The sequence below is a fragment of the Tenrec ecaudatus genome, chromosome 17 (assembly GCF_050624435.1).
Source record: "Tenrec ecaudatus isolate mTenEca1 chromosome 17, mTenEca1.hap1, whole genome shotgun sequence".
Classification (NCBI taxonomy): Eukaryota; Metazoa; Chordata; class Mammalia; order Afrosoricida; family Tenrecidae; genus Tenrec; species Tenrec ecaudatus.
This window is the reverse complement of record NC_134546.1, coordinates 51,688,480-51,700,636: the sequence shown is the minus strand read 5'-3', so window position 1 is coordinate 51,700,636 and position 12,157 is coordinate 51,688,480. Positions and strand designations below refer to the sequence as shown.

General features: G+C 50.3%; 1 protein-coding gene across 2 annotated transcripts in view; it reads left to right on the top strand.

The window, feature by feature from the left end:
- TBC1D2B (TBC1 domain family member 2B) overlaps positions 1–12,157 on the top strand; it is a 98,773-nt gene that overhangs the window by 49,009 nt on the left and 37,607 nt on the right. For both annotated transcript variants that reach the window (XM_075535988.1, XM_075535989.1), the window contains exon 3: positions 810–975. In XM_075535988.1, coding sequence (XP_075392103.1) covers positions 810–975 — 166 coding nt within the window. The remainder of the gene's footprint in view (positions 1–809; positions 976–12,157) is intronic.

Sequence of the window (12,157 nt, the reverse complement as noted above, 5' to 3'; positions counted from 1 at the left end):
TGCACATATGCCGCCATCATCATTTTCAAAGCATTCCCTTCCTATCTGAGCCCCTGATAGCCGCTTCCCGCCTTTTTTTGAAACCTAACAATATATTCTGGAACTTCCTTATTAGAATAGTTGAGAGGACCCTAGTGACAGGTTTACTCATGTATGAATCCCAAGACAGCAGAGGAAAATTCCACTGTATCCTCTTCCTGGACTGACATCATTATTACTAGTATTAATTGGTGGTGTGAGATATATCACAATCATACTTCATGAAATAGTGGATCTTCTTTGAATGGAGAAAGTTCCAGAATGCAGATGACACCCATAGATTCCGTTTTTATGTGCAGTACATTGTGGGTGGGGCGCCCTGGGAGCAAAGTGGGTCACACGCTGGGCTGCTGACTGCAAGGCCAGCAGTTTGAAACCACCAGCTGCTCCCTGGGAGAAAGAGGAGGCTTTCTACTCCCATAAACAATTACGGTCTTGGAAAGCCAGAGGCAGTTAGTTCTACTCTGTCCTAAGGGAGGGAGGGTCATTCAGGTGCATCGGAATCACCTCAGTGGCAGTTAGTGGATTTGTACATTTCAAACTATACATGATACTATACTGAGAGTTTCATAATTGCTGATTACTTAGATTTAGTATTTATACGAAGTAATCGGATTTTTCCACAGACTTTTTGAAGCTGCATCGCATGTGCGTGCATGTGTGTGCCTTGAATATATGCAATAGGGCATCAAGTCGGAGTTCTGAGTAGCGTATCCAGTTCCATGTGGTACAAGCTTTGAGTAACTGACATTCGTTTGCCTCTCTTTCAGATTTAATGTACCCGCACCCAAACGCCTCTGCAGAAAAAGCCAGAAATGTCCTAGCTGTGGAAACTGCCCCCGGCGAGCTGGTGGGAGAAGAGGCTGCAAGCCAGCCGGCCCCCGGGCACCCCACTTCCATTAACTTCTCGTTGAAGCAGTGGGGCACCGAGCTCAAGTGAGTGGGAGACCCGGCCTCGGAAGTAGACCTGCACGGTCTCCGTTGCTGCCCGTGACGATCGTGTCTGTGGAGTGTGTGGCGGGACCGCGGCTCGGCTGGGCTTTCTGTGCCGGCGTGCCTGATACTGCGCCACCCGTTCCCAGTGAGGGTCTCGTCAGTGCGCCCCTTGGGAAGCTGGCTCAGGGCTAGTGCTCGCCTAAGGCAGGAGGGTGGGGGCAGGCTCCTGGGGCCAGCCCCAGGCCAGGCCAGCGGAGCCCACCCCCGGGTTTCCCATTATCTTCCTGCGTAGTGCCTGTGGCCTGTGGGAAGTGGAGGTGCCATTTCTGTGGTGGGTGTTTTGTTTTAAATGAAAGCTTCCTAGTTGGTACGTGGACGGTACTAGAAAGCGTACAGTTCAGCCGTTTCAATCTAGTTGGAGAGCTGTGTAACCACCGCCACAATCACTTCTAGACCACCTTCCTCACCCAGAAAGCAACCGTGCCATGAGCTGTCACTCCCATTCCACCTCCTGTGCCCCAGGCCCTGGCAGCCACGAGCATACGCCCCGTCTCTGTGCGTTTGTCTGTCCACGTGTGTCTGTGGCTTCTTCCACTCGGCGTAACCTGTGGAGCGAGCTCTCTGTAGGCGCGTGTATCAGTACTCCATTCTTTATTGCCGAGTACTATCTCAGTGCCTGGCTGCACCACATCGTATTATCTAGTCATTCGTTGGGAGGCGTTTAGCCCCCCCCCCCCTTTATTTAGCAGTCACGGTCGTGCGGCTGTGAGCATCCGTGTACGGGTTTTGCTGAGGGCGTTTTCAGTGTGCTTGGGGATGTACCTAGGAGTGGACATGGGGGGGGGGGAGGTGATGGTGAACTGTGGGAGGGACTGCCCGGCTGTTGTCCAGAGCGGCCACACCTGCTGACTCCCCACCAGCAGTGGCCGGGGCTCCGGTTTCTCTGCATTCTGCTGCTGTTCCTGCTGCCTGCCTTTGCCACTGGAGCCGGCCTAGCTGCTCGAAGCGGCTCCTCATTGGGCTTTGAGTCGTTCCCCTGGGCGCCAGGTGGTGTAGAGCCTCTTCTCTTGTGGTCATTGGACAGCGCAGGTCTTTGGAGCGGTTTCTGTTCAGCTCCTTGGCACTTCCCTGGTCGGCTCATCTTTATGTTAGGGGGATGTAGGAGTTCTTTTGGTGCAGATAATTTACCCCCTTTGGTAGTCAGACTCTCGGGAGCCTCGGCTTACACTAGAAGCTGAGCCTTCGTAGAGGGCATGGAGAGGTGACACTTGGTGGGACACTTGCAGACTTGTCCCTCTAGGCCCCAGGCATGATTGCCATGCCTCCGTGGGGCCCTCCTGGTGTTTGGCAGGCAGAGGTAGTGGCACTGGTAGCTGCCATCCCCAAAGCTGCAGCATTTCAGAAGGTAGCTACTGCAGCCTCCCTCCTTTGTGGTTGACTTAAGTGTGAACATGAAGTGTATTCTGAAGTGTAGTTCTTAAGATAAAAGTGTCAAGTCTTTAAATTCGAAAGGGAAATGGTAACAAACCTAAACCCAGAGCTCAGATGATCAATATGGGTCTTCTGTGGGAGCTTCCTGCCCCTGCAGCAGCTGGGCTGTGCTTGTCCGTCCACTTGCTCATAGTGAGCCTATAAGACGGGATAGAACTGCTCCTGTGGCTTTCTGAGACTGTACATCTTCATGGGAGGAGACAGCCTCATCTTTTCTCCACAGAGAAGCTGGTGGTTTCGAACTGCTGACCTTGTGGTTAGCAGCCCAGTCTATCACTACCATGCCAACAGGGCTCCTTGTGTTGTGCAAGACTTTGTCTCACGTCATTTGGACATGCTCTCAGGAGGGACCAGCCCCCTGAACAGAGGTGGTCATGCTTGGAAAAGTAGAGGGGCAGTGAAGAAGGGGAAGACCTCCATGAGATGAATTGACTTGGTGCCTACAACAAGGGAACACACATAACACTAACTGTGAGCAGGAGGGCAGGCACAGGGCCGGGCACTGCTTTGTTCTGTTGTGCACGGGGTTGCCGCGAGGTGTAGGCCGCTGGGCAGCACCCAACAGCCGCAGCAGCAGCACAGTGGTCCAGGGCCCAACAGTTCCGTTCCCACAGGTGGCCCTTGCTAGCTAAGCTAGCTGGGCACGGATTTAGCTGTGTGCTTCAGTTCCTCGTTTGTAAATGGGGGTAACGGTGCTTCATGAGAGTAACATAAGGAGGATCCGTTCATGTGTATATGTGTAGAACAGTACCTGGATGAGTCAGGAGGAGGAGGGGGTTGGATGTGGAGGTGGAGGTGGAGGAGGAAGAAGAGAGGCAGGGGAAGAGGAGGCAGAGGTGGCACGGCTCTGGTGCATCTGACACAGCCATCTCCACCTGGACCATCGGCCACCTTCTCTAAACCCTGATGCTATTGGCAATAGGTTCTTACAGTTGTTTGTTTGTGTTTTCACTTGGGGCAGAGTTTTTGCAGGTTTCAGTAAAGTGCGTAAGATGTAGACTTTACTGACCATAGACATGGTATTTTATCCCTGTATTATAAATCAGTGGCTCAGTAGTTTTTCATGGCTTCAAATGGAACCTAAATTAAGAATGTGGTTAGGGCTCTGCCTTGGTTTTATCATTTGTCAGCACAGTTGTCGTCCTCCGAGCCAGCGTCCACTTCATCAGCTCTGTACTGCCATCTCCCACCCCCTCAGAGCTGTGGTCTGCAGCGGCTCTGCTTTTGCCGGCCTGCGGAAGGCCACGCCTCTGCCTCCACCAGCAGCTGCCACATATTTGCCAAGAGTCATTTGGGTTTGTCCTAACTAGTTAATGCCCACTACTTGTCATTTCAATGATATAATTTAATGAAATACTTAATAAACCCATAAAATGTAACTTGAAAATGTTACTTTAATGAAAGGTAATTTGAATGCTTCAGGAAGATTTGTTAAAGGTGAGTCACCAAAAGTAATTGCTGTCAGGATGTGGGTGAAAGAAGATCTGACAGATGAGAGAAAAAATTACAGACCTTTCTGAAAGGGACTATTCTTAGATTGTTTCACTCGCTTAAGTTCTTTTATTTTTAAAGTCCTTTTACTGGGGCTCATACAATTCTTAACACAATCCATACATACATCCATTGTGTCAAGCACATTTGTCCATTTGTTGCCATCATCATTCTCAAAACATTTACTTTCTACTTGAACCCTTAATATCAGCTCCTCCTTTTCCCCCCTTCTAACCCCCACTACCCCTTCCTTCATGAGCCCTTCCTAATTCATAAATTATTATTATTTTGTCATATCTTACACTATCCGACATCTCCCTTTACCCACTTTTCTTTGTCCATGCCCCAGGGACAAAGTTATGTATAGATCCTTGTAATCCGTTTCCCCTTTCTCCCCCACCTTCCCTCCACCCTTCAGGTATCGCCACTCTCACCACTGGTCCTGAAGGGATCATCTGCCCCGGATTCCTTGTGTTTCCAGTTCCTATCTGTACCAGTGTACATCCTCTGGTCTAGCCAGATTTGTAAGGTAGAATTGGGAACATGATAGTGGTGGGGAGGAAGCATTTAGGAACTAGAGGAAAGTTGTATGTTTCATTGTTGCTCCCATGCACCCTGATTGGCTCATCTTTTCCACAAAATCCTTCAGTAAGGGGGTGTCCAGTTGCCTACAGATGGGCTTTGAGTCTCCACTCTGCACTGACCCTCATTTACAATGATACAAATTTTTGTTCTGGGTCTTTGATGCCTGATCCCTGATCCCTTGGACACCTCGTGGTCACGCAGGCTGGTGTGCTTCTTCCATGTGGGCTCTGATGCTTCTCGGCTAGATGGCCACTTGTTTATCTGCAAGCCTTTAAGACCCCAGACGCTATATCTTTTGGTAGCCAGGCACCGTCAACTTTCTTCACTACATTTTCTTATGCACATGTTTGTCTTCAGCGATCGTGTGGGGAAGGCGTGCATCATGGAGTGCAAATGTAATAGAACAACATGTTCTTGCATTGAGGGAGTACTTGCACACTCTTAAGTTCTTGGTCCATGTTCTACGAAGAAGCAATGCAAAATAGGGAGACTTAGCTGATGTCTCGCAGAGGGGAATGATACAAGAAAGACAGCTGCGAGTGTCCGCCAGGGGCCCCAGAGCTGAAGAAAGACTCTCTGGCCTCCATTCCCTGCCCACCTGCATGTCCACTGGAAAGGGGAAGCCCCCTGACCAGATGGGCTGACCTGGTGGCTGCCACCCAGGGCTCACACACAACGCTTGTGAGGACGGCGGTGGCGCCGACTGGGTTGTGCTTCTTCGTGCTGTGCACCGGTTGCTGTGAGTCGGAGGTGACAACAACAAAGGAGCGTGGCGCATTTGTGCTGACCAGGTTTCTGTTGTAACCAGCTCTTTCTCCGAACCGACCAACAGCCCCCGTCGCTCTGGGTGCAAGGTAGGTCTGTGTGTGAGTGTGCAAGCACAGGGCAGGGATGAGTGAGCACATCCAGGGTGTGTGTGGAAGGGCACTGGGGCCCCCGTGCCAGCCTGCCTCGGGGTGCTGGGCCGGGCCTGAAGCCTGAGCGCCCCCTCTGTTCAGGAGTAGTAGGGTCATAGCATGCTAGCCTGGCGTAACAAAGGGGTTTGGAATCAATCTTAACTCTTTAATGCCACTGGGCTTCATGTCCTCCATTAGTTGAATGGGGTGCGGCGTCTGTGTGGGGTCTATGTCCACATGCCCTGCACCACAGGAAGGACGGGAGTGCTAAAGGTATAACTGAGAACTGCCTGTCAGCGTCTGGTCCATTGTAAACCCAAAACTCACTGCCATCGAGTTGAATCGGCTCATAGCTACCCTGTAGTCAGAGTAGAACTGCCCTGTGGGTGTCTGACACTGTAACTGTTCACGGGAGTAGAAAGCCTCACCTTTCTCCCATGGAGCCTCTGGTGGTTTCAAACTGCTGCCCTTTCGGTTACCCACCCAATCTCTTAAGTCAGCGGTTCTGAACCTTCTTAATGCCGTGACTCTTTAATACAGTTAGTTCCTCTTGTGGTGATGACCCCCCAACCATAAAATTATTTTGTTGCTACTAAATAACTGTAATTTTGCTGTTATGAATTGTAAATATCTGATATGCAGGAAGTATTTTGATTGTTACAAATTGAACATAATTATAAATCATAGCGATTAATCATAAAACAATATGTAATTATACATTGTGAAATATTTATGTGTTTTCTGATGGCCTTAGGCGGCCCCCATGAAAGGGTCGTTCGACCCCACAGCTTGAGAACCGCCGCTCTAAGTGCTCCATAATTGGCAACCCCATGTCCCAGCCTTGCTGATGTGTCTGCCAACTGCCCTTAACCCTGAACACTGGCGGACCAGTGCTTTAGGGGAGTCTTTGCTTTCTAATCTCCCGGGGGATGTAGCTCACCCAGGATGTCCTCCACTGCCTCCCGCCCCTTCGCTTCTGCTTCCCTCCTGAATCCTTCCTTCCAGCCTTCCAGAGGTCCCCTGAGGCTGTTCTGGTCTTGCTGCCCAGGACTCGGTGTGCAACTCACCGTTCAGCCGAAACAGGTACCTAGCTGCTCAGTGCTTTGGGGGAAGTTGTTCACACCCAGTGGCTGTCATTTGTGGTTTTCCTCAAGGCACGGGTCTGTCTTGCCAAGAACGACACTGAATATTGTTCATGTGCTGCAGCCCCACGCTGACATTTGAAAAGCCAAGTTTCTCTGGCCGAGAAGGTAGAGGGCTGCAGGAGGCTGGCTGGCCTGCCTGGCTGCAGGTTGCCGGGCCTGCACTCAGGGTGCTCTCAGCCCCGGGGGTGCCCGGCTGCTTAGCACTTCTCTGTCCCTGCAGGCCCCTCTCTCAGGTAGGGGTGGGGGGTGTCTGTGCATTCAAAGGTGTTGACCTGGCTTGGAAATCACTGCAGTGAGGCTAGAGTGATGATGTTGGCTTTCGTTCAGCATTGACAGGAGCAGCTAACTCATCTGATTCGCCGCCCCACCACCCCCTCCCGCACACACATCCCTGCACAGTTTGAGAAACACTGCTCTGAAGAGCTGCCCCTCCCTGTTGCCTCCTGTTGCCTAGGAGCCACCCAACCCCCGCCCCACTGAGGGGGTTCTCCTACATAAGTGGTGGACCTTCCTAGTCTTCCAGGTGAGCCCAACAGATAGGTAAGCTTGGGTTTGTCACAGGCACCATAGGGTGCAGTTGAGGGTTAACTCAGCATGTCACTGTGCCCTGGGGGCGCCAAGGAGGACATGACCTTCTCTTTTGAGAGTGGTTATGGCAGGGGAGGCTCTGCAGGGAAGGCGAGTGCTAATCTGGCTGGGACTTGAAGGATGAGGAGGGACCTGGGAAGGGAGCGAAGGCAGGCACAGACTTGGGTCTACAAAGGGGAGCAGTGCATTTCATGAGTGGTGACAAGTGCACGAGCCAGGAGTTTGGTGTGCTGAGTGGGCGATGATGAAAGAGGAGCTGACGAGGCCAGGGAAACCCGAGGGTGACAGTTGGTGGGCCCCCTTTGAGCTGTGGGAAGCCAGTGGCACTTTAAGGAAAACTCACTGCTCTCAGGTCAGTCTGACTCCCTGGGGCTTTTGAGCTGCTGGCCGAGGGGTGAGCAGCCAGCCGGTAAGCCACCAGGGTGCTCGTGTCGCTCTGTACTTTCATCGGGAGCTCTTAAACATCCTTAGGACTGCAGGGGGCATGTACTCATGAGTTCGTTCATGGTAACTTTATAGGAGACTAAGGGCAGGGTCTTCTAGTGATACCATGTTCCCAGGTCACTTCAGACTAGACAGACGTCATCTCAGAAGTATTTCAACTACAGACATTGATGGTCCCCATGCAAATGCCTGCTCCCTGGGGAGCAATCTCTGGCCTAGAGCGAACCCCAAGGCAGCCCCACCATTGGCTGCCTCAGCTGTGTTTGTATTTCCTGGTATAAATTAACCATGTTTATAAAGATCCACCAGTGCTTGAGGGGTGTGCAGTTCAAAGGACAGTAGCTCATTGGGAGGTGGTTACATGTGTTGCCTATGGCTTCCTGTAACATTTCCATGGGACTTGGTGGTTTAAACCAACACAGATTTGTTCCGTGTGGACCTGCCGGTCAGAAGTCAGCAGTCACTTTCACTGGGCTGCAGTCAAGGTGTTGGCAGGGGTGGTTCCCAGCGCTCTAGAGCGGAACCCCTTCTTGGCCTCTTCCAGCTGCTAGAGGCTGCTGACATTCCTCCGCTTTTAACCACATCCTCCAGTCTCTGCTTCCATGGTCACGTTGCCTTCTCCTCTACCATCAATCGCCCTCTTTGTTTCTCTTGTCAAGACCGCTGTGGTTACATTACAAGTGTAATCCGTCTGAATATGCAAGGCAATCTCCCCATATCTGATCCCAAATCTCATCTGCAGAGTCCCTGTTGCCATAGTAAGTTAAAATCCGCAGGTTGTTGGGGTACCAGCCCCCAACAATTCAGTGGGTCCTTAGGAGCGGCTTTTTGATTATGGAGAAAATAGTCAGACAAATCGGGGAACAGGGGCTCCTTGTCCTGATGTCAGGATCAAAAGGGCGAATGTATTTTCCAGTGGGTCTATATGATCATGGGGATTACAAATCTTTCCATGGGCATACAGGTAAAGCAGTGAACATGTGATAGAGTGAGTGGGTAATAGGATAAGCAGGCAGTAGAATAAGTCAGCCCCTAACCTGATGCATCCTTGAGCCCTCTCCAAGGGAGCCATCTCGGACTTGTATGGGAAGAAGTCAGAAGGGAGTTAGCTACTCTTTTGGGTGGGACGGGCAACAGAACCTGATTGCTCTGAACTACACGTAACCTTCAGGAGTGTGGTGGACAGCCAGGTGCATCTTTTTTGAGGGCTCCTTTATGGAGGGCAATTGCTGGGACTTGTCGGCCTGGAGAATGTGTATGTCTATCCTCCAAGTAGAGCTGGCGTTGCGGGCCGTGGTTGCTAGCGTAGGAGTAGTCAGATACACTCGTCCAAGTCCTCAGTTTTCCACGACAGCTTCCGGGGATTAGGACCGGGAAGGGTTGGCAATGGGTGGGTGGAGGATTATTCAGCCTCCCTCATCATGTCTTGGTTCTGTGATGGGAAAACTCAACTTCTGCCCTTCAGGACTTCCATCTCCTGAGATACCGCCTGCGCCCTAGGGATCGACCTCTGGCCTAGAGCGAGCCCCAAGGCAGCCCCACCATTGGCTGCCTCAGCTGCGTTCGTATTTCCTTGTATAAACTATACGTGTTTATAAGGATCACCAGTGCTCGAGGGAGGGGGGTGCAGTTCAAAGGGCAAGTCCTTCTGAACCGACTTTCCAGACGTGTTAGTGCATCCTCGGGTTTTCTGCGTATGTGTTTGACACGGAAGGTATCACACTACATTCTGCTTCCACAACTGAGGATTTTACCCCCACTCCCCCAAACCTGCCTTCTCTATTTCCACCATGTGCCCTCGTCTGCTGCCTCCGGCCTTGTCTCTTTGAGCTGACCTGTTAACCATGCCCCTCACGGGGCACATCGCAGCAGCCCTCTGTAGGGCTTTCTGTAATGCTGAGTTATAGGGATGCGTCCTAGTTTGTACGTGTGTCTGTCCTAATTTTTTAACCAGTTCCCTAGCCACGAGTATCTGGTTGTTTCCACCTTTCTGTCATTTCAAATGGGTTACGTACCCGGCTGCTAATTGCAAGGTCAGCAGATCAAACCTACCAGCAATTCTGTGAGAGAAAGAAGGAGCTATCTGCTGCCATAAAGATGTACAGTTTTAGTGTAAGATGTGACAAAATAATAATAATAATCTATAAGTTATGGAGGATTTATGAGGGAGGGGGAGGGGTATCAGGGAGGGAGGGGAAAATAAGTTGACACCAAGGGCTCAAGTAGAAAGCAAATGTTTTGAGAATGATGAGGGCAACAAATGTACAATTGTGCTTGATACAATGGATGGATGCATGGATGGATGGATTGTGATAAAAGTTGTACGAGCCCCCAATAAAATGATTTATAAAAAAGGATTTATAGTCTCGGACAACCTGTGTAGCAGCTGTACTCACTCCTCTAGGTGAGGTCACTGGGTCAGAGTGATTCAACCTCTATCTGTATCTCTGTGTATGTAGACCTTCATGAGAAGATGCCAATCACAAGATCTACTCCCACCCTTTACAATGGAATGTGCAAAGACCTAGAGTCAGAGAGCTGTGGGGGAAAGGAGGGCCCCCAGCAAAGCATCGCTGGTCGGGCAGGCGCAATCGTACGGCCATAATAAGTAGAGACTATAGTGAAGTCAGAGAGAGCATGAGAGACAAGAGAGATGGAACCAATGGAATCAGACACAATTCTTGGTAGCATGCTCACCTCACCCTCACTTGATGGTCCTCATGGGGAGAGCCCCTGGAGCGAGAGCAGGAGAGCCTCAAACTCTATTCTCACCATGGGTTATCACTACTTAGGGGGCGTGATTGTAGGTAACCACACGTCACAGGAAGGGGCAGTAGAGTCGGCACACACATCACAGGGAGGGGATGTACGATAGGCATAAGTGTGACCGGAAGGGGATGAACTAGGGGTACTCACATGATAGGAAGGGTTGGAACTAGAGGCATACACGTGACAAGATGGGCGGACCTTAGATTCATGATGGCGGCCTAACCTTGGCGACCTTTGGGTGGGCTTGACCTCTGGGGTCTACTACAAGGAAACAGACAACTACTGACCTTATCCAACTACTATCCACAAGTAGGAGTGGGCCCTACTTGTGGGGGAAAAAAGTGGTGACTGCTTGCTCTAGATGGCTCATCACCCTTAGGGAGCATAACCCCTGATCTACTTCTGATGACCGCCAAGTGTATAATCATCTGCCACATGTAGCAAGCAGCTGAGTTTGGTATATATTTGGGGAAGACAACTTGGGAGAAATCGTTCTGTTTCCCACAGAGAGCCCAAAAGAACAACACACTCAGCATATCTTAAACTGACAGAACTAAAGAAAACAAATTCAAGCCTTGAGTTGTAATAATTCTAGGGGTAAAATATCGAATGATGCAGGAAACATCAAAAGAAGATGGGAAGACTACGCGGGGGGCTGGGGGGTGTCCTTAACTTGATGTGATGATGATTGTACAAGTCTCCTTGATAGGGTTCAGTGACTGAACTATTGAATTGTATGATATGTAAAATATGTACAATAAATAAATAATACGCTGGGTCACTGTACCAAAAAGAGCTATTGGCATCCCCCCATTTCAGGAGGTAGTATATGAGCAAGAAGCAGTGGTGCTGATGGAAGAAATTCAGGCTGCACTGAAAGCATTAGCCAACAATAGCACTGCCGGAACTGGTGGAACACCAAGTGAAATGTCTCAACAAGCCGAGGAAGCGCTTGTCTGTCTATTCCAGGAAATTTGGAGACAGCCAGGTGGCCGCCTCAAAGAGATGTATATTTGTGCCCATTCCAAAGAAAGGTGACCCAACAGAAGGCTCAAACCGTAGAACAATATCACTGATAATCACATGCAAGTAAAACTTTGCTGTGGACATCCAACAGCAATTACAGCAGCACATTGACGGGGAACTGCCAGAGGCTCAGGCTGGATTCAGAAGAGGACATGGAACAGGGATATCATGGCTGATGTCACATGGATCTTGGCTGAAAGCAGTGAATACCAGAAAGATGTTCACTTGTGTTCTATCGACTGTGCCGGGCATTCAGCTGTATGGATCACAACAAGCTGTGGATCGCCTTGAGAAGAATGGGAATTCCAGAACACTTGGTGGTGCTCCTGTGGAATTGTGCCTGAATCAAGAGGCAAATGTGCAGACAGAACAAAGGTGTGCTACCTACCATGTTGTATCCTCTCACAATACTTATTCTATCTGTAAGTGGAGTAGCTAATCAGGGAAGTGGGATTACAGGACCAAGAAGGCAGCACCAAGATTAGAGCAAGGCCTGTTAACAGCCTGAGATATGCCGATGACACACCCTTGCTTGGGGAAAGTGGGAGGACTTGAAGCACTTGCTGGTGAAGATCAAGGACTGCAGGCTTCAGAATGGGTTGTGACTGAATGTAAAGAAGACCAAAATCCTCACAACTAGACCAGTAGTTCCCATCGTGGTAAGTGGAGAAAGGGCTGGCATCGTCAGAGATTTTGCCGTGTTGCATCCACCATCAGTGCTCATGGGAGCAGCAAAGAGACCAAAAG